Consider the following 22833-nt stretch of genomic DNA (forward strand, 5'->3'; position numbering starts at 1 on the left):
ATTTTTATACGATACAGTTCCAAAGCAAAGCAATTACTGAAACTCTTTCTAAATATCAATAGAATATTACAAATGCGGTCTCTAACAAAAATTATGGACATTATTTTTCATATAAATTAAAATATTTACAAATCATTCACCTAAGTCACGCAGTATTGCGTTCTAAAAATCGATAAATATTTTTATACCTTGAATTTATCGATTATAAGAAATTCAAAATTATTTCCAAGAATCCACAAATTGACAGCAGCGGTGTTCGCGCTTTAAAATAGGTTCCACTAAAACATATGGTCGATCATAACGACATTTTTTTTTATATAAATAGCCTCAGCAACCATACATAAATAATTAAATTAATAAAAAAGTAGTGTTTATCAAACATTTTCCTATAATGCATACTTTAAAAGCGAGTTATGCAGAAATTTTGTGAAAATAAGATATTTTCTTACACATTGAATTCCGTCACATGTGGCAACATACTCGTTATTTCGCATTTGTTGTTTTCGTGGCCTTATCTTGAACTGTCTTTAACATTGGTGTGAGATTTTCCTCGAAATAAATTTGAGCTATTTTATTAGTAACTGTAACTTTCATAAAAAATAAGTATTCCAACGGATGAGTGATGAGCGTAGAATGCAGGATGTTCGATTGGGAGGTAATTAAAGTGTTGAACTTCTTTTGTTTTGTGTACATGTGCTATATTCTCATTGTTACCTCCTGCCTACCCGTCCCTCCTATAAATGGTACGGCGATCAGGCTCAGTCAACAACGTGCGGACACAGCCCCAACATAATCATTTGTCATTGGGCGAAAAGATGCCTACAGCAAAAATGCCCTCACTTATTGTTTCACATATCTATGGGGAAGACATGAAAATATCGAAAATATTGCGGCGTCTGCAATCGGAAAACAATGCGACAGCTGCATTGGAACTTTGCAACAAGTTGGAAATAGGTGTGCGGGCGCAGCCAAATGCAACATACATATGCCGTTGCTTCGATTTACTAATGGAAAACATGATAAACGTGTTGAAACAATGTCCGGAAGAGTGTTTGGAAAAGGCAAGCGCAATAATGGGTCTAATGGGCTATATTAATCGTAATGATTTCCCAGTCTACAAAAATTATGTCATTAAAGCGTATCAATCGTGTAAGTCGATTCGAAAATATGTGATGCTAGCGCTCAAAACCACATTCAGGTAATTTTCTTTGCAATATTCAAATTCCTTTAGTTGTGATGCATTTTTTTGTGACACAGTTGCGATGCCGTCAATTTGGATTTAAGTGTGTACAGCGAACGCTTATTGGCTGTACTAAAAGATTACTTGGAAAATGCTGAGGTAGTCGAAATCTTTATAGCCGTCAGCGAGACAATTGCCGAATTTTCAAAACATTACAAGCGCGCTTTCGAAGTACATTTCATGGATATTGTCGATATTATTGTTGGTTGGCATTTAGAGGTCGAACAGTCGGCTAACCTTAAATTACACTGTTCCGTTGCATTGCAACAATTTGCGCCATACTTTCTGAAAGAATTGGATTTTACATTTCGACTTTTGGGACAATTTCTAGAGGATATTGTGACATTGGGTGATGAAATTTCGCATTCCCCATCACCAACAGACTCGCTCAGTGGCGAAGTTGGCGCACAAAATCAACAAACAAAAGTAGAATTGCGAATCGGTTGCTTTATTGGTGCATTCAACTCAATTTTGAAAACTTTAGCAAATCGCGTCGAATTTGTCGGCATGATTGTGGGCCAAAGTATTGTGAATGAAGCAGCAATGACAATATCCAAAACAGCTGAACAAACGCTAACAGTTACATTAGCCAGTGAAGATACAATAATGAATATCAATGACTTTTTCTGTCTACTCTACACGAATAGTTACGATATAATTAATATGGTGAATATAGAAGAGCTAATAGCGCTGCAAATGAAACAAGTGAATTATTTTAGTGATGCACCTAAACAGAGCTTACTTTACCTAATACTTTGCGTGTTTAGGCAGCTGCGCACACAACTGCCACTATCCACAGTCACTTTGGTATTTGAAACCACACACAATCCGTTGGCCGCTATCAAATTCACCAATAACGACAATCTGCGACGCCTCTTCCTGAAGGTGTACCACGAAATATTAATGATAAAAAATGTGCCATTACTACAGGAGATCTATCGCCATGTCACCGCCGATATGTTTAATGCAATAGCAACGCTGGAAGCGTATGATGACATCAACGCTGCTGACCAAACTAGCAAGATGTTGCGCGCTGAGGCAACGCTTAATTTCTATCTGACTGCTTTGTCAGTGTTGGCCACACAAACATCGTCCATTATTAGCATGTACGCGCTATATCCTTCGATTTTGGAACTCTTAATTACGAATTGTAAAGCGGGCGCTACACACTTGTGGCTACGCCATCCTACATTGCATAACGCGTTGCTCAGTGTACTTGTCGTGCACTGCCAAAAGAATCACAATTTTCGGCCAACATCGCGTTTGCTGAGTGAGCCGCTTTTTGCACCGAAACACGCTTTGGATGAAAACAACTCACCCACATCGGAGAATTTCAGTTTGATTTTACAATTTCTCGCTGGCATTTTGAGCGCTGCGAATGATTTAAACGTGACTAATTTGAATTTGCTGCTCGATTGGGTGAGCTACATACTAACTGAGTGCCGTGAAAATGCCGCTGTTTTGCAACAACATGCCAACTTCATCACCATTTGCAAGTCCATAAGTCAAGCTGTGTTCGCGTCGTCACTCAAATGCGCCAAATGCATAGAAATTGTGCTCGACTATGCCACAATCAATGCTGAAGTTTTGGCATATTTTCGCCAAGCAGCGGTAATTATGCTGGACGCGAATGATGCCCGCGTACGTAGCGCGTACACAAGCATACTGGGTAAGTTACCGCTAACCATCTGTCTAACGTCCGATTGCATAAGCAGTGACATTGGTGTGCGTAAATTGGAACTCAACGATCTAATGCAATGGTATCGCTCCACCGCATACAATGCGCCATTGCGCAACAAGTATTTCAAACCGTTTCTTGAGCGCCTGGAAAGGGACACGACCTGTGGTGAATACGAACCGCTCTGTCAATACGCCGCTGAGGTATTCGACAAGTGTTGGGTGGCGCGTTCACGTGAGAACTGCTCGGCCTATGAGGCAGCAGCCAGACGTAGTTGTTGCGCGCTTGCTCTTTGGTTAGAGTACGAAGCGGCGCGTCAATGTGTACGCAATAAGTTGCGCACTACAATTGGTAAACCGCAGGAGACCTTTCTTGCCATAGAGGCAGTCATCTCAAAGTATGCGCGTATATTGTCTACAAAGAGTGGTCTGACCAATGTGTGCACGGCACGCAAAGTGACGCTGTCGAATTTAATGTCGCTACAACGTAATACGCGCCTGCTGCTCGGCTTTATCGATAGCCTGGAGAAGCATATCTATAATGCGGCCGAAGGTACCGCGTTCGCCATACCAGCGCTGGAGAAGCCGATCAAAACATTCTTCCGCATCAACGCGCACACTTGCAATGAGTGGCTGAATCGCATACGACCGAGCGTTAATTTGATTGCAATGCACAGCATGATGCCGGAGCTGGTTGTACGCAACGCGGAGGTAAGTTAAATGATAAAACTGATAAAATGTTTTTTTTTTGACAAGCAAATCTTCCTTGCAGGTCATTTTGCGCATGGATAAACTGAGCGACGTGCAGTTGGATCATACCATAATCATGCTGGTGTGGGCGTTACTCTGCGCCGACGAGTCTTGCACGCTGCAAGGTCTCTACATTTGGCTGAAAACGAAGCATCCGAAAGCCGCTAAGCGCTGCGTATGGATTTTGTACGCTGCTGAGCAAGCTGCTGGGCATAAAGAACAAGCCGCCGACAGCTATGAAGCGTTTCTCGTCGAACACGAGTCTAGTTTGGATACACGCGGCAAGGAATTTGTTGTTGAGCAGTTGATTTACTGCTTGTACTACACCAGTCAGTGGGCGCGTTGTCGTCGCGTTCATGCGCGTTATAAAAGCGCCGAAAAGCCAGATGATTTACACTACGAATTAGCTGAAGCGCTCGTGGATGATTACGAGAGTGAGGCCAGTCGTAGTGTCGCGCTGCAGAATGCCATCATGGATTTGACCAGCTGGTCGCCAAATAGCAGTGGTGCAGGCAGTGAATCATCCGTGCCGGCGCCAGAGACATTTTCCTACTACTATATTACGCAACAACTACAAGACGCCTGCGTTGCACATGCGCTTAAATGGGATGCCATGTCGACGCCGCCGCTTAGCGAAGACGTGCAGGCGTGTATACGCAGCGGTGTGCAAGAGTTGCCCTATCACAGTCGCATGCGCGTAGGTGAGCATCGCAACGCGCTAACCGATATGCTTATACTCAATCATGTGGCGCAAAAGTTGACTTGTACGCAGAGTATGTATGCCGAGCGCATGCATGATATGCGTAATACGAATGATACAGAGAAATCTACATTTTTATTGAAATCCCTAATGTGGACGCTCTTGTTTGAGCAGCGCTTGGGCTCGTCGGCTGATGCCGCGCGTCATTATGCGCTATACTTGGATGTAGCGAATAGCGCGCGTCGCGAAGGTAACGGCAGTTTTTGTCGCGCTATGTTGCAACGCTTTTTCCGTCTAAAAGGTTTTGATGAATCGCTCTCGGAGGTGGCGCGCATGTTGCGTGAGAATGAGTACACCGTGAGCGTACATGATGCCGATCTGGTGCGCGGCTTTAGCGAGTTAGCGAAATGTTCCTATGTCAATTCGGCCAATCAAATGAATGCCATCAGCCTCGGCGCTGCTTACTGTACACAAATTATACAACAAGTGCAAGAGCAACCGCATGCCACATATCCACCGAGCAGCGCTGATATGCTGCTCACATTAGCCGATTGGCTGTCGCCGCGCGTCACGGGCTCTACAACTTGTCATAATGTGATCGGCACAACCGTGCCCAATAACAATGTGAACGCTGCACTGGCTTTGACGGAAATGCAAGAATTGTTGCAACACCTGCCCGACGTGACGGTGCATTTAGTGAAAGAGAGCGCTGACGATGCCGTTAGTACGCTCATACCTTCGGCAGAGAAAGCCATCGGCAAGCTCATCAACGCCAGCATCTGTCAGTCGAGCAACTCCAGCGATGCCTGGTTCGCCTATGGTAATTGGTGCTACCGCTGGGGCAAACGTCTGATGGAAGCTAAGAATACGAACGAAATGAAAAGCGGTCTGCGGCAACGTGATATGCAAGCGATACGCGAAGTGCTGGGCGGCAGCGTGAGCGATGAGGCAATTAACCAGGTGGTGAGTGTGCTGAATGGTCAGCAGTTGAGCAATATCGATGCAGAGGAAGATATTGAAAAAAGTGAGCTCAGTTCCAGCGAGCTAATAGAGCAGGCGTTGCGACGCGTCGACATCTTAGCCGATAAGCCGTCGGAGCAAATAGCGAGCATCATAAAGATATGGCGACAGGCGCATCGTAGCGTCTATGTATACTATGAAATGGCGACGAAAGCTTATTTCAATTATTTGTCCATCGGCACGTCGCAATGTGAGGCGAAGAATACGTTGAGTGACTGTACGCCCGTTACCGTTACGTTGCGCTTGCTGCGCTTGATTGTCAAATATGCCGCAGGCCTGCAGGATGTGTTGGAGGAGGGTTTGCGCACTACACCACTGCGCCCATGGAAGGTCATCATACCGCAGCTCTTCAGTCGACTCAGTCATCATGAGCCATATGTGCGTAAGAGCGTCGCAGATCTACTTTGCCGTTTGGCGGAGGATCGTCCGCATTTGATTATATTCCCTGCTGTGGTGGGCGCGCATCAGGAATTAAAAGAGTCTACGCCACCGCTCCTTGGCAATACGCTAAATGATGCCAACGCTAGCAACAACAAAGAGCAACAGTCTAGCACGCAGCTGTCGAATTGTTTCCGTTCGTTGCTGCAAACGCTGTCACAGCAAGCGCCAGACACAGTAGCGCATGTGCAGCTGTTAGTGAAGGAATTAAAGCGCGTTACACTGTTATGGGAGGAATACTGGGTGCATTCGCTATCACAATTGTACAGTGAATATGCGGCACTGTTTAATGCGCTGGAAGCGGAATTAAAGAAGGCCGGTGGTACCGCATCAGAGAAAATAATCGCTAAGTACGCGAAATTGATGAGTCACGTGGTCTATGATATGCAGCGCATTGCCGCGGTTACCTCAAAATCGGCTGACACCAATTACGAACGTAATTTCCAAGAACGCTACAGCGCGCTAATCGCCAGCACAATAAATGAGCTGAATCAGCCCTTTAATCCCGCTAAACCGTTCGACGGTTGGATGCGCATCAAGCAATTGTATGGTGTTTTCCAGCAGCGCTCACTGCGTGGCTACGCATCCACACTGAAAATCGCCGATCTCAGTCCGGTGTTGGAGAATATGCGCAACACGGCCATATCCATGCCGGGCGTCGACACCTACGCTAAGGAACCCGTCTACATAAGGTCGGTAGACAGCGCGGTACATATTTTGCCAACCAAAACCAAACCGAAGAAGTTGGCATTTTACGGTAGCGACGGACGCAAATACACCTATCTATTTAAGGGCTTAGAAGATCTGCATTTGGACGAGCGCATAATGCAGTTCCTTTCGATTTCGAACTCTATGATGGCGCGCGCCAATATGGGCGTGGACTCATTGCAGCGCGCACGCGCATTCAAAGCGCACCACTACTCAGTCATACCGCTGGGCTCACAATCCGGTCTAATCAGTTGGGTTGATGGTGTGACGCCGCTTTTTGCCATCTATAAGAAGTGGCAACAGCGTGATGCTGCCTTAAAACAACAACAAAAGGAACGTCAAAATACACAGCAAGCTGGCGTGCAATCAACGGAAGTCGCACCGGCTGCCACCCGTCCATCAGAGCTGTTCTACAGCAAATTGACACCGTTGTTGGCGGAGCAAGGCATGAAAATTACCGATCCACGCAAGCAGTGGCCACTTGCCATATTGCGCCGTGTGCTTGAGGAGTTAATCAAGGAGACGCCGCGCGATTTGCTCGCCAAAGAGTTGTGGTGCTTCGCAAATACGGCGGCCGATTGGCGCAGCTCGGTGCGCAATTACTCGCTGTCCATGTCCGTAATGTCCGTTATAGGCTATGTTATCGGGCTGGGCGATCGTCACTTGGATAATGTACTGATCAATTTGACTTCGGGCGAAATCGTGCATATCGATTATAATGTGTGCTTCGAGAAGGGCAAAACATTGCGTGTGCCCGAGAAGGTGCCATTCCGCATGACACCCAATTTGGAGGAAGCCTTGGGTATAACCGGGATTGAGGTAAGTCAAAAATATTTAATGCATATACTATATGTTTGAAGAAAGTTGCTTATTTATACATATAGTATTACAATCCCGAACTGATTAAAGAAGATGTAGATAAGATTTTCTCGAAGAATCAAAATCAAATGTTTTCCCAAAACGAAAGTTCTTGAAAATTCTTAAGTCTAAAGTGTTTGTTCGCCAAGGATCACCTAGTGCTTCTACTGCCTCTTAGATGTCCGTATATACTACTTAAAACATCCTAAAGTGATAGCGATAGGTATTTTCGAGAACATGTTTCCACGGAATTTTAATACGATTTTCCGACCGACATTTAATCACGAGATTTAGGCTGTTGAGTAGATTATCTCACTAATCTACAAGATTTAGCAAGGTTTCGCCATACAAAAATTATACTTGTTAATCTCGTCACCGAGGAGATTTGAAGCTTATCTACTCGAAATCTCCCTGTGCGACTCTGATTTAGCGCCATCTGTTTGTAGGTAGGGAAATTTATCACATTATCATAGCTGTCTTAGACACTACAAATTGTCCAAAAAAACAAAAAAATTAAAAAAATAAATAAAATAAAAAGTAAAAAATTAAAGCAATATCAAGTAAATAAGCGAAAATGGCAGAAAATAGTATCAAAAAATGAGGAGTAATGTGTAGTGAGGCTGCCGAAGCTGATATAATACAAGTAGAATTGCGGCGAGAAAAAATCTTCGATCGGCTAGTCAAAACCGCTGTTTTATAAATCTTTAATGGCAGAGATATATACCAGATTTGATACATTTTTGATGCAAGCGCCATTTTCTTTGGGAAAAGATCTAATTTTCAATAGATTGCACGATAGTTTCAGTAAAAAGTCAGCCTTAGGCACTGGGCTCCACATATTCTGTATCTGGGGGCCATATCTTAAAGACTTTATTTGTGCTAAGTTTTAATACCGTAACTTCATTATACAATGTAAAGTGAAATAATCATGGAATTTAAAATTGTGAAATACTGGAAGTAGGCGTGGTTATAGTCGTTCATTTCACAATGTAACACCTAATTTGGTTGAAATGGTTCGAGCAGAACCTGGTAGAAGACTTCACCTAAAGGTAGGCCATGTCCATTTTTACACCGTTATCTATGAAGTCCTTCCTGGCCATCCGTTACAACGACATTCGAGTCTAACGGACCCGCAGTTTTATCCGGCCAAGGACTGTCAACTCGACAGCATTCCTCCAAATTACTTCAGGGATGTTTTCTACCACTTCAACCACAACAACAACCTTCTTGGTTATAATATTTAATGTTACTGATGGTTTTCTTCAGTAAGTTATCGCACTTTTAGTAGTTTCAAGATAACCGTTATAGTGGGTTGGTTTATCAACCGATTCAGTTGTCGGAAAAATTTCATTGAAACTTTACACTTTGTTTTTTGTGATCCAAGTAAAGGGGGTACGAACAATGGCGGCAGGTCTGCGACGACTCGTCCTCTTAATGGAAGTCCTAACATTTGTAAATAAAATCTGAAACGCAAGCGAAAAATATTTTCTGAATCTGTACACTTTTCCGCATCCGTAGGACTAGAAAAATAGAGAAAACATGAAAAATGCAAAAATTATGAGCTCAAAAAATCGATTTTTGGCTCTTTTTTGTTGGCAATTATTTTTTTAATTACAAATTTTCAACATTTTTGCCAAATTCTAGTACCAAGAATGCACAAACTCCTGATAAACATGTGTAAAAATGCATGGTGATTGCTCAACTCGAAAAACGTGGTTTTGAGGAAAACGCATTAACGCCACGCCGCGGCGGACCAGTGCGTTTAACACCGCTCCAACCGATAACTTTCGTAATTTAACAGATTTCAACTCGCAATTTTGAGAGCGTATTTTTCAAAGATGTATTTGAAGATGCAATAAAATAAAAAGCGATCAATACAACGTTTGAAACGATCAATCATGCATAGATTTTTTATGTCATTTATAGAAATGTCTTCAGCACCTCGGTTACGGCTTCTTCAATGGCTGGGATATCATCATAAAATGCGCTTTTTATATTGGTGTTTACTTTTGGTAATACAAAATAGTCACATGCTGATAGATCAGGCGATTACGGAGTTTGATTGTGGTAGAAATCCGTTTTTTCATTTAATTTTTTATTTATTTAATTTATTTGGTCCTCATTTAATTCGTGTAGAACAAAACGCGCATAGACCTTTCTCCCTATTCAACTCTTCAGTTAAAACTCTCCAAATAGTTTTTTTTACTTGTATTCAAACCCTCAGCCAACATTCTCATAGTAAAATTAGCATCGATATCAATAATTTCAGGGACTTCTCCATTAATTCAGCACGATTATTAGCTCCTGGACGACCCGGCCTTTGGTCACTCAATGTTGCAGTATTTAAGTATTTAAGACTAATTTTATTTGCAATTACTTTTATATTTGGTATCCGGGCTTTCTGAAAGCAGTTATCTTTTTTTATACCTTGAAAGTGGTATATTAATGTAACGCCCAGAAGGAAACGTTCTGGAAGAAACATAGCTGAGTTGATTAAGCCATGTCCGCCTATCTGTCCGTCTGAGACTTTGAGCTATCTATCTATTTGTTGGAACCGCCAATATCGTACCACTATAACAGTCCTTGTACGAGAAACTTTTTAGTTGACAATATATCTTTGCGATTGGCATGGAGTAATATCCAAAGCAACGGTGCGATCTCCGAAGAAATTGTTTCCATCGGACTACTACAGCATATAGCTGCCATACGAACTGAGCGATCAAAATCAGGTTCTTGTATAGAATCTTTTTATTTCTGAAGGGCATTATAGCTTCGGTTAACGGTTTTTTTTATATATTTAATGAGCTCTAAAATTTTTTTTTAATCATATACATATAATAAAGATTTCTGCTTTAGTACAATTGGCTTTTCATATGTTTGTATATTAGTTTTCAAGATAAAATATAATTTTGATACATTTGTTTTTCTAACAGTTCTTTTTAGATGTTTTTTTTTATAGTTGTTGGCAATTTTTACACTTTTTGAAGTTTTTCATAGTTTTACTTTTATTAAATATTATTTGTACCCTATTTTGGCTCTCACTCGCCTCAGTCATATCTGCACTACTTCACTCTCACCTTCCTTATTGTTCAGCCCACTACATTCAATTACATCGTTATGTTTGACCGGCTCAGCCGACGGTATTGGTATAATGGATATTGTTACAGTGCTATGCCGTCGCGGCGAGCTTTGTACTGAGTCCACGCTATATACGACCAAATCCATATTATTCGGCTTGCTGCGATTCGGATTTTTGCACCGCAACAAACGCCAATAGGCGCGTCGAAACGTTGTATTCTTCCAGCAATAGATCACCGGATTCAGAGCAGAATTGAACATGGCCAAGGAGAAGGCTATCTTATACAGCATCACCGATATATTGTAGACATTCAGTAGCTCCATGCAAACGACTATGAAATAGGTGAGCCAACAAATGGAGAAGCAGCCCATGATGAAAATGACAACCTGTGAATGAATAGTGAAAGTAACTGTTTATTACAAGCATAATATATATATATATATATTTATGTATACAATATATACATATGTATGAAAGACGTAGAGCGCGAATAGTGTTCGGCGTTTGACAATTTATATTCGTTTAATATTTGTCAAAATAGGTGCTTGTAAAAGTCTATTATAATCATGTTTTGTGTGTCGTAACTCTTTATGACAGCTTCATATTTATGTACATATTTATTTGACAGCGATTTGTTTTATGCTCCTTAATGTTCTTGACATTGCCGAAGTATTTTACGATTATTTATAGAGACCATTGATATAGAAGCGCCATTTCACTTTGTTTTATGAGCGCGATAAGCGCAGGTTTGTTGCCTATTTACAGGCGCACAACCAATGTTAATGTAATGTTGTACATCTATGGTCATTAAAATAGGTACACTCTTTTATCTGCATGGTAGTCAGTGATTTTTACATAATTTTCACGCATTATTTTGTTTATTTTGGCAGTCATTGACTATCATCGATTCTGTTTCGGTAATTGTTGATGTTGAAAAAGCTTATGCTCTAGAAGGCCAACTGTCGAAACTTTCGATAAAATAATGGAAGTCGTCGAGTTCGACATTAACTCAAAACAAAATCTGTAAAAATTGACTATCTCAGTTTTGCCAATAGGGCGGAGGATTTCTATGCGAATAGCATTATGAAATTACCTTCTAAATGGTCACAAGTCATCGAACAAAGGGTGCCTATTTGATCAATATATCCATGCTAAATAAAACTGTTAATTTAATAAAATAATGGAGTTATTTTTACTGTACCTTACTATACCTTAAACCAAATGCTAAATGAGGTACAAGACTTAGAGACTGCCTACTTTCATAGAGATAGAATAGCACGCGGTCATACCACTTAAATGAGACATTCTCTCCCTCTCTCCTCTAAAATCGATCGAAACGAGTGAAGCAGAGGCAATTCGTCTGGCTTATCGTTATTTCGAGTTCGTTGAAGTTAATCAACGAGAGGCTAAGTAAAAGTGCTAATTCTACTGTGTTAGGTAGAGGCGACTATACTAGTAGCCAAAAAAAGACTGCTGACTATTGCCTTCCAATGGCGAAACACCTGGTTAGCCGTGGAACAAGTAAAAACTTCTCAAAGACCACAGCATATTATATATTATTAAAGTCTTTAGATGATCTAAGCGCTGTGTTGCTAAAAACACTTTCATGTGTCTGTTACATAACGTTCCAAAGAGTTTAGAAAAAGGGAGTCGCAAATTAAATAGCTTGGGGCCTACATACGTCGCAGACTATCTCAGGACAGCTCGTATATTTTCCTGGGTCGTTCGTTTTGTTTTAACTAACGAGCAACGCTCTCGCAGAGTCAGTTGGCAGCTGTCTATTTATTGACGTTTTGTTCCAATACTGTAATGTTTCACTTTTTAAGCATGTGTAACTCTTTCGCTGTCCGTAACTGTACATACGGCACATTATTGTTTGATTATCACCAAAAACAATTCGAATGGCAGTATCAATAACGGCAATAAGCGCCGTACTATACGCTTACCTGCATGGATTTCCAATCTGGCATTCGCCGCGACTGCTTTTTGCTGCTCCAACTCTGCACTTCACGCTTGCAACGCGATTGTTCCGACTGCTTGGCGGCCTCACGCATTATACGCCAATAAATCAAGAGCATTAGCGACCAAATGATGACAAAGGCCGGCGTTATGATGCCTGACATATACCAAGTAGGCAGAACCTGATAGAATTCACATTCGATCGCGGTTTTAAAGCGGTTCCAAAAAACCGGCACAATGGCCACCGTGGCGCCTGCGGTCCAATTCAATGCGATTATGATGAAGGAGGCGCGACGCGTCATAAAACTGTGGGAAATGTGTGTGTTTTTTTTTTTTTTTTCTTTTCATAAAAAAGTCTTACAGGTTACAGGTAAAACTTACCGCCGATAGTGCAACGCATACACAATTGCTATATACCGATCCACAGCGATCGTGATCAAAGTCAATATCGAAACGCAGCAGCAGAAAATGATGAGAAAAAATCGCAGCAGGCAAAGATGTTCCAATTGGCCGAAATTAGGACCAACATAGAAGGCGATGTGGTAGGGTAGCGACACGCCGACTGCAAAATCCGATACCGCTAGCGATAGTATGAACATATTTGAGATTAGGCGGCGCAAACGGCGACAGGTGGTTATGGCCAGTATGGTGAGCGCGTTGCCAGCTAGTATGCAAACCATTATTAGCACATTGCAGGTGACCCAAAATATGGTCGACTCTGCGATGCCATCGGGGATGATGTGATTAGGCGTTACAGAAGACAGTGTTGCTGCTGTGGAGCTTACTGTTTCTGCAGTTGTTGTTGTTATTGCGACCGCTGTGCTTGTTGTTATCGTGTCTAACAATATTGCCGGGATATTTGCACTTATTTGCAATTCCATTTCGTTGTTTGTCATTATTGTGTTTGCTTGCCGTTGTTGTTGTAAATAAGTTAATTCGCGCGCATCACATTTTTGTTGATCAACCGCTTCAAACATATGATAATATTTGAAAAGCGTTAAAAATGCTGTCACTGACATTCACAAATGCGTTTATTTTTTTCACAAAAAGACAAAAAAAAAAAACAAAAACAGAAGTGGAATGAGACCCTTCAATAGTCTGCCGCACCTCTAAAAACGTTTATGTGTCAACTGCTCGGCAACTGGTAGAAGACTGCGCTCTGTGTTGGTCGTGGATTCCATAATCGCATTGCTGATTTTCCCACGCCACTAATAATATTCCGGTATATCTCACCTTTTTCATTTCATAAATATCCACTCCATCATTGGGGAAATACTCGCGATTACGTGCCCTGCTCCGTCGCTGATAAGTGAATTTTGGTTATTACACAGGTGAAAGTGAAAATGTTGTTTTTCTAAATTAAATAATTGTTAAAAGCTTTTAGACGATTTAATATTGTGTGTACTATAGAATGTGCGCAATCATCTTTTCAGCACTACAACTAAGTAAAACTTCAATATTTATATGCATACATACTTGCAAACACGTTTTATACATTAAATCAATTTACATCAATCATTATCATAAGCCTTCCTCTCTCTAATCTCTCCTATAAGCAACTACCTAAAAAAAAAATAAGTGCGACTAAAGAGTGATTTGTGCGAAATGCAGTGATTTGTGCTTGAACTTGATTTGACGTTGTAAAAACAATCTTTCGGCGAATAAAAAAGAAAGGCTGTTAACTTCGGCTGCACTGAAGAGCTGTAATATTCTTGTCGTAGTGGTTATCTAGTCTCCGCTTGGGTAGTAAGGCTCGGGTTGGCTGCCATCGAAGTCATCTTACAGTAGGCCCAGTAAACGTGCTGTTTCGCATGTGGTTCGCTGGGCATGCAAAGAGGTGGTTATAGTCATTCGGGGATTCGTTGCATGTTGGACAGATATTTAGTAAGTCGGTTGGTCGAGGTTTAATTTGCTACATTATCCAAAACGAAGTTGCGCACGGGTTACTCTAGATTCTCGGGGTAACTCGAGCTCTTCGCCTGCAATGAGTAGTGGTTTAACTTGAAGTACGCCATTCCCTAAAAGATAGTCGGTGAAGCTGTTGATGGCTCCATTGTGAATGGCGGTTGGTGCGTGTCTAAAGTTTGTCGCGTCCGAAGTCTTGTCGACGTATTGTTCGATGTCGTAATTGAGTAAAGAACTCTGGATATTCCTAGGAGGCGCCTCCGCTTCAAGCAGACGACTGCAGGAATGGTCTCGCTGTGTAAATGTTGAATAGCAGACATCAAGAGACATTCTGTAATCGTTCAGGGTGGAACAGGCTGTTGAATGTAATACCTAAAATCTTAGAGTTGTTGACAGTCGGAATTTTAACGTCATCGACTATGATATTAAGATCCAGTTTGTACTTCTTCGTTCTGTTAGTGAATTGCTGCTGAGGTTTTAGTGGAGGAGTGTGAGCCCCCACGACAGCCGTTTTTACGTCACGGGAATTTAACCCCTTCGGCGATCTAACCCACTTTGGATCGGTACGTTTTAGGTTAAGTTTGTGATCACTGTAGCAACTCCTAACAGCAGGGTTTCTCCGCATCTTCCTGACCGCGCTGGCATTGAGTCCAATTCGGGCCCGGATGAGTTTTTTTTGTTGCGCTTGCACTAAAAGGTTCCATCCAAACTCCGCCTCGGCTAGGTGCAATAAATGCCTGACTATGTTTTTTAAATTCATATAAACCTATATGTAAACTGTAACTTGTATGAATATTTTTGAAATTGAATAATAAATATAAGTTATTGATCCGAACATTTTGTTTCGTGCTAGGTTATGTGCATGTTTCTCTCATTTTCTGTATCAAATTCATTCAAAACTCGATTGTATTTAATCTTTCCAAATTTTTAAATGTGATAATTCGACTTATATCCTAATTGCCTCAACTAATAGAACCGATTTGAACATGATATACGAGTATATCGGAAGATTAGAAATCCTCATATACGATCTAGGTGGTCTCAATTTCTTTATAGTATAGCTTTGTTGAATCTTAATTTATTATTTGGGAAGTTCAATAAAAAGTTATGTGGTAAGTAGAGATAGCTATGGAGCGTTCCGAGTCTAAATTTAAGGTTATTTTTAGTAGTTATAAATTACATGTCTCGTTTTGTCCGGGGTAAACTCCTAAACTACTGAACCGAACCGTTTAGAAAAATTTAGCACATTGTGTCCAGTTTGATTCAACTTGAAAGATTAGTATAATCTCAAGTACAATCTCTTGGATTCTTATACCGGCAATAACGTTTTCACCTTTATTCGTAAATAATATTTTAATTGTATCAAATAGTTCATTATAGCCACAGTAACGCGTGACCGGATCTACTAGTTCTTATATAAGAGGTGGGCGTGCGGTTTTCAACTGAGTTCAACCTGTTTTATATTTCTATGCAATATGTTCCGAAAGTATAAGATTTGGAACCGATGAGTGTATTTTAAATAAAGTGAATACTATATTTAAAGAATGAAATCAAATAAGAGAGAAATAAGATCGGCGTTCAATTTGACTAGGCTCTTTTAAGTCCAGCATGCTTAAATTATCCGAATTTTCAGTAAAGATAAAAGCACAAGTCCATCATATGTTAACTATAGCTTCTGGCTGGGATTAATGCCAATTTTCATTATCTTGTGACTCTCATTCTGGGGCTGGAAGCTACTGAATGAGAAGCTATTTTTATTCTGAGTATATATTTTTGCAAAATAAAACTGCAAACAAAATTTTTGTCAACTAAAAAGTAAAAATCATTAATATCTCAGTTTTTGGCTCTGACCAACTGAGGAAACTCTCCTGTATATTATAATATTGTCTAAAACAAAACAACGATAAAAACCGCTAACAAAACATGTATGCATACTGCTGCAATTTGCAGAGCTTAGTTGTTGTAATGCATGGCTACATCAACATTGTATTCTCAGATAAGAAGCTTAATCACTAATCTATCATCGCGGGAGGTTATCCGAGGGGGTACGTGGTATATTATATGATAAAGAGTATGTTTCTAAGTATTCTGAACTATAAATGAAATTCCCTACTTTGTTGTTGTTACATTACACAAGAGCTAGTAATCGCCTTAATACACTTAAATAATATAATTAAATAAATAAATACTAAAGTTGAATTTGCATACGTTTTTTTAGGGCACATACCGCCTGGGCTGTGAGCATGTGCTAAAAATATTGCGTAAAGAGCGTGAAACATTACTCACCCTGCTGGAGGCATTCGTTTATGATCCCTTAGTTGATTGGACGGTAAGTGACGATGGTACCACGACTGTAGCACGCGCCACCTCAGCGCACGCAGCTGCTTTGAGTCTGAATGCATTGGACGCGGTGGCGGCGAGCGTACAAAAGGAGGGTAACACAAAACCCAATGGACCCACAGACGACGTAATGCAGCGAAAACCGAATTGGGAAAACACACGACTGTCGCTAGAAGTGCGGCTGCACGAGCTCAAACCATTTTGGACACAATACAGGTGAGAGGAATGCCTTTTTGGCATTTTCTTTTTTTTTAACTCGCTCTCCTCTTCTACAGAGACGATCTGCAGACGCGTTTTTCTGAGATCGAAGGTGCGCTCGACCATTTAATCGAATTGCAAGCCGAGATACGTCGAGAAGAGCAAGAACGCGATCGCATTACCAAACAATCGGCAATGATACGCGAATTGCAGGCACTCGGTACAGCGATGGGTAGTCACGCGTTAAACACGATCACCGATCGTTACAACAGTTGTAAGCGTGACGAAGGTGCTCTCAATGTGATGAAGGAAAATGTGCAAAAATATCAGACGGACACCAATGCTATACTTACTATATATTTCGAACACTTGCTACCCACCTCTGCCACAAGCGAATTGACAGTATTACAATTGCAGCTATGCGATCTACAACAAAATGTACACACAAATGAATTCGAATTACTCCACAGCCTGCTCGAGCAGAGTGGCCGGGAGCAATTATATGCGCAGTGTGATTTCACGCGAAAGGAAATGGATAATACACTCTATCAACAGTGCCGTTGCGCCCTGGAATGCATTGATCTGTTGCAACAATATATCGGTGTTATGCAATTTTATCCACGCTCACGTTTGCTAGAAAACCATTTGCTCAAATATGAGAAAGCTTATCGTGAATTGTTATGCGGAGAGCTCAGCGTAAGCGAGTTGCAACAGCAAATTGAGCAGTGGCAAGAGAGCGCGCCAGTTGATATGGATAGCGTGAAGTCAGAGGTCATGCAGTATGCAGCTGGTTTGGAGAAAGTGTGGATTGAGGCGAATATGGAATTGGCCACGGCTATTAGCGATTTGAATGATCAATCGAATCAAGTGGTGAGTGTTGAGAATAATTTAAGACACAAAAGTGTGGTTATTAAAAGTTGAACCTATATCTTTGAAGTTGCTCTTTGGTCGACTGTCATACAAGAGTTTGTACTAATAAATCCCGAACTTATTTGTTTACCCTGTACATAGTATATTAAGTTTGACACGAAGTTTGTACCTTCGGTTTTTGAGATATCGATCTGAAATTTTGCAAACGCCCTTTTATCCGCTAGAAAATGCTCATTTGTCGAAACTTTTTTATTTGATAAAATATCTTCACGAAATTTGGTTTGATTCTTGTCCAAGACAACGCTAAAATCTCCAAACAAATTGTTCAGATCGGACCACTATAACATATCGCTGCCATACAAACAAATAAAGATTAAGACCTTTTTATCGCCTTTTATGCTGTAAAAAATGCACCTGTGAAAGGTATTATAGCTTCATTGCAGCCGAAGTTAACGTTTTTTCTTGTTTTTTTTTTCAATAATGTTTTTTTTAGTCAATTTTGTTTGATGGCGCTGTCGCCACAATACACACATTCATCAGCTTAGATCCGGACACCCACACACAAGCGCTGCAATCCTGCATGCTTGAAACGCTGTCGAAGACTAATGATTCGTTTCTGCTCTTCGAAGAGGGTGCTTTGGATACACAAGATTATTATCTGCTCAATCAACAATTGAATTTCATGGAAATGCTACAACAAATGTGTCAAGTAGCATTCCCCGATGCGGATCAACATTATTACGATAATTTACTCACACTCTCTGAAACGCTGCAATCGTTGCATAATTTGAAAACAGCATTTCAACAATCGTTGCCTGAACGTATTGTGCGCTTATACATGCAAGACAACGACGATGAAGTGCAAACAGCTTTGGCTGCAATTTGTGCGCATGCGCCGAACCCTACCGATTCACCGTTACGCAGGAATAACGGCAGTGCTGAAGTGTCGCTGCTTTTCAACGAAATTTACGCGCTCTTCGATGATTTCGAAACGCGTGTGAAACTATTGAGACCCACTGTGGAAATACTATTGGAGCGAATGGGCGAATCCAATTTCAAGCAGTTCGTGGTAATGCCAATTTTTTAATGCTTTGTTGTTGTGACATTTATATTTATCTTTCTCATATGCATAGGAATCCCGCTTGTTTACCAACGCCACATCAATGATCGATAACACCTTGAAATATGATGTAATCGCCAATATTTTCCGTTCGGCACGCGATAATGTTAAAGCATTGCTACACAACGACACACAACAAATATACGATGTGCGTAGCTTTTCAGCATCCATTAACGATTACATTTACACCATGCAACACACAATACTCGCCGGCCTGCCATCACTTTTCGCGCATATGCTACACGGCAGGTTGACCACGCTCGCCGCTCAATACCCGAATTTGCGTTGCTTGGAAGCTGCTACACTGTTGAATGCCGAGGGTTTATGCCAGAATCTGTTGCATGCCTTACAGCAAGGTTTCAGCGGCAAGAACTATCAAATGCAGGTGCTCTTGCACACCAAATGGGCTGAACATTGCGCGCTCGTTGGCAGCGCACACTTTTGGTTGAATGAAGCAGCGCTGCAGCAGACAGAAACACAGTTGATGTATGGTTTTCCGAAGGAAAAACTGCTGAAATCAGTGCAAGCTTGCAGTCAGTCAGTGAGCGCTTGGAAGCACACAATGATAAAGATACACGAAGATGTGGAGGAGTATACAGCTGCCGTGACGCAGCAGCTGAACTGGGCATTGCAATCGAATGGCAGTCTGCTGTCATTGCAAGCCGACTTTATGGAATGTGTAAAGGCACAGCTGCTGCGCTACAATGGTCTGTTGCAATCGGCTACACAGATATACGATTATGCCAATGCTTTGTTGCAATTCGAATTGCTGCAGAGCAAGGATAATCGCATACAGGCTGATAATGCTTTTCTCGCTGTGCTGCAACAGTGGCAGGACGCCGTGGCCTCAGTGCAGCAGAGTAACGCAAGTATTACGCCAATTGAGCAATCAATTGTGCAGCTCTTAGATCCGGAGGGTAAAGTGGATCAGTGTTGGATAGAGAATATTGCTGGTTTGCTGGATGAAATGACGTTCGCTTCACAGCGCAAACTGGCCACACTGGAGCATGAGGAAGATGCTCTGAAAGAGGGACTTTTCGAGCAGGGACAGCAGATGCTGGTGAGTAGCTTTACAAATATTATATATATATAAATAATTTTTTTACGTACTGCTGTAACAGCTGAGGAGAAAACTGTTTTAGGATCCATGAAAGAAAACGTTATGAACACATAAAAAAATTATTGAGCCTTTCTTAGCCTCCAAAATTCACTCACCACTTGGCAAAAGGTTGTTTGAAAGGATGCCCGTTTAGATCCGATTTTCATACCTTGAATAGCGTATATTAAGAGTGCCACGGAGTTTGTAACACTTAGAAGGAAACGTCGGAGACCCAATAAAACATATCATCCAGTATATCAAAATAGTCAGCGTGATGAGTCTGTCTGTCTATATATACGCGAAATAGTCCCTCAGTTTTTGAGATATCGATTTGAAATTTTGCACATGTCTTTTTAGGATATTTGGATATAGCTGTCAATTTGTATGACCAATTAAAATCACATTCTTGTATGGGAAACTTTTTTATTCAACAAGATATCTACACGAAATTTGACATAGATTATTGTTTATGACAAAGGTACAATCTCTGAATATAGATCGGACTACTATATCATATAGCTGCCATACAAATAGATCAGAATCAAGTTCCTTATATAGAAACCGTTTTTATTTGTGCAGGGTATTATAGATTCGGTGCTGTGTCTTGTTCCTTCAATAATTCGGCTTTAGACACTGGAGCATGTTTAACTACTACTTGTATAGACTTTCCGATAAAGTCAATAAGTGTTGGATCTACATTAAACGATGTTATTGCCACATCAATTTGATATAATCTTGAAAAAATGATCCGTTTCTTGGACCTCCTTAGATAGAGCATCGTAAAATGTTAGAAAAAACTCAATGACAACATATTCAAGACATTTGGAAAATGGTCCACTGATATTAGTAATTATTAATAAGAACAGCAGGCAGCCTTCCATATAACGGTACGGTTAGAAGTTAGGTAATTTAGTAGAAAAGTTTATATTGAGGTTATGTGAGTCATAATCGTGTATATCACATATATGAGCAAATAATTTTAGTCGCCGCCCCTTTTAGACGAGTTTATAGAATATATTTTCAAATAATATAGTTTCTTACAACGTGCAATGGGTCCCGCGTTGAACATCTTCTCCTTACATATTTAACATGAATTTCTTCAATACAGCCCTTGATGGACCCACAAATACGTAGCGAAATGCGTCACATCTTCAAAGCGATCACCAAGAATGATCGCAATGCACGCGTCTCTGCAGCTGTGGATAGAGTTGGTACTGTCGCGCATGCGCGTGATCTACAACACGCACTTCGCGCATTCCACAACAAATTATCGGAGCTGCAGATGCAATTACTTGGGCGTAACATCAGCGAAACCCCGCCCAATGAGCTGAAGGCCAAAGTGCATGAACTCCTTGCGATCAACGCGCAAAACTATGCTGGAGTACTAGAGTTGGGGCAACGTTTCCGAAGCGAAGACTGTGAAGGTGCGTCGTCCAGTTGCAGAACTTCTGATTCGCCTTTGCGCAACAAAGGCAGCTATGCGGCGGCTTTGGAGGGTACACAAAAATCCATAGGCAACAAAGATGAAGCCACGGCGTCAGCGGCGGATGACGGGGCTGTTGATAAGAAAGGTAGGTGTTGTTATAGACTTAAGGTGAATATTTTCAAATTTTGTGGCTTTACTTTCAGCTGGCACAACCAACAATCCGGGTGAGCAGAAACGCAACGCTTACGCCGTGTCTGTTTGGAAGCGTGTACGCATGAAGCTGGAAGGTCGCGATCCAGACTCAAATCGACGCTGTACTATTGCCGAGCAAGTTGACTACATTCTACGCGAGGCAATGAATCCCGATAATCTAGCTGTGCTCTACGAAGGCTGGACTCCTTGGGTTTAAACACTTAACGAAACGGCTTCATATATGGGGAAGCCTTAACTTAACTCAATTCAGCAGTAGCAGCAGCAGCAGCAACAGCAACGGCGGCAGTCAATGCAGTGGACAAGAACAGTTAGCGAGGATAGAGAAGCAGTGAGAAGATAGAGCGCGGCAGGAGGACCAAGACGACCAGGTGGAAGATACAGCATTATGATCATCCGTTACATACCAACATACGATACTTAGTATATATACCTAAGTATATATATACAACAATCATCATTAATATCAGCGAGCGACGTCTAAGGGGTAACCTGCGGGAGCAGCTAATAGCTGGAAATATTTGTCCATATAAGGAAGGAGGAAGCATGGGCGCAACATTTGACGTTGCTGTGGCATCAACAACACTGTAGCTGCATCTAGTCTCCTACATTATAACAACAACAACAACTAGAAAAACACGGTCAAAACATTTTCGGTATAGCTGGCTTAGACGTTGGGTGGATTGTTCGTTCGGATGATGGAGGAGGGTGTTTTGAAAATTAGAATTCAGTCGCTGTTTTGAGCGTGTCTGTGCTCAATAAATAACCGTTTCACCTTGCTGCTATGCGCCACACTACAAGCTGGGGTTTATGGTATGCGGTGCTTTTGTGCGTGTGAATGTGTACTTGAAGGGAGGAGTTGGCCGACATATATACACGGTGGTGGTGGTGTGCATGTGTTTTGCGGGGGAGCTGTATGGTGAATATTTTTTGTGTGCGCACGTTTTCTGAATCGGGCTGAATTTTTATTTCTAGATTACATTACTATAAAATTTTTAATATACATACATATATTTTTTTCGTTTTGAATTATCATTTCACTAAAAAATTTTAATTTAATTTGTTAATATGCCTGTAGCATGTAGTCTCTATGGTCAGAGATTTACAACAACATCTATAGAAAACTACTTGGTGACCTAATATTAAGTTGGCCGTGAAATAATAAAAAAAAAAATAAAAGCTATACAATACATGTAACTGCTTCGTCGATATAGAACTTGATCTACAATTACAAAA

The 22833-nt window shown here is 41.2% G+C and overlaps 2 protein-coding genes across 2 annotated transcripts; one reads left to right on the forward strand and one right to left on the reverse strand.

Moving 5' to 3' along the window:
- The first annotated feature begins 421 nt into the window (after window positions 1–421).
- nonC (serine/threonine-protein kinase Smg1) lies at window positions 422–22795 on the forward strand. Its single transcript, XM_014232555.3, has 10 exons — window positions 422–655; window positions 757–1198; window positions 1258–3628; window positions 3690–7352; window positions 16553–16890; window positions 16950–17742; window positions 18236–18811; window positions 18876–19922; window positions 21070–21532; window positions 21591–22795. Exons 1-10 carry the CDS (start codon window positions 616–618, stop codon window positions 21794–21796), a joined length of 9939 nt encoding a protein of 3312 aa, XP_014088030.2. The 5' UTR covers window positions 422–615; the 3' UTR covers window positions 21797–22795.
- On the reverse strand, window positions 10253–13780 carry mAChR-C (muscarinic Acetylcholine Receptor, C-type). The gene is made up of 3 exons (XM_014232532.3): window positions 12811–13780; window positions 12417–12735; window positions 10253–10856 (listed from the first exon to the last, which is right to left on the reverse strand). Exons 1-3 carry the CDS (start codon window positions 13446–13448, stop codon window positions 10443–10445), a joined length of 1371 nt encoding a protein of 456 aa, XP_014088007.3. The 5' UTR covers window positions 13449–13780; the 3' UTR covers window positions 10253–10442.
- Window positions 22796–22833: the final 38 nt, after the last annotated feature.

The sequence above is a fragment of the Bactrocera oleae genome, chromosome 5 (genome assembly GCF_042242935.1).
Source record: "Bactrocera oleae isolate idBacOlea1 chromosome 5, idBacOlea1, whole genome shotgun sequence".
NCBI lineage: Eukaryota > Metazoa > Arthropoda > Insecta > Diptera > Tephritidae > Bactrocera > Bactrocera oleae.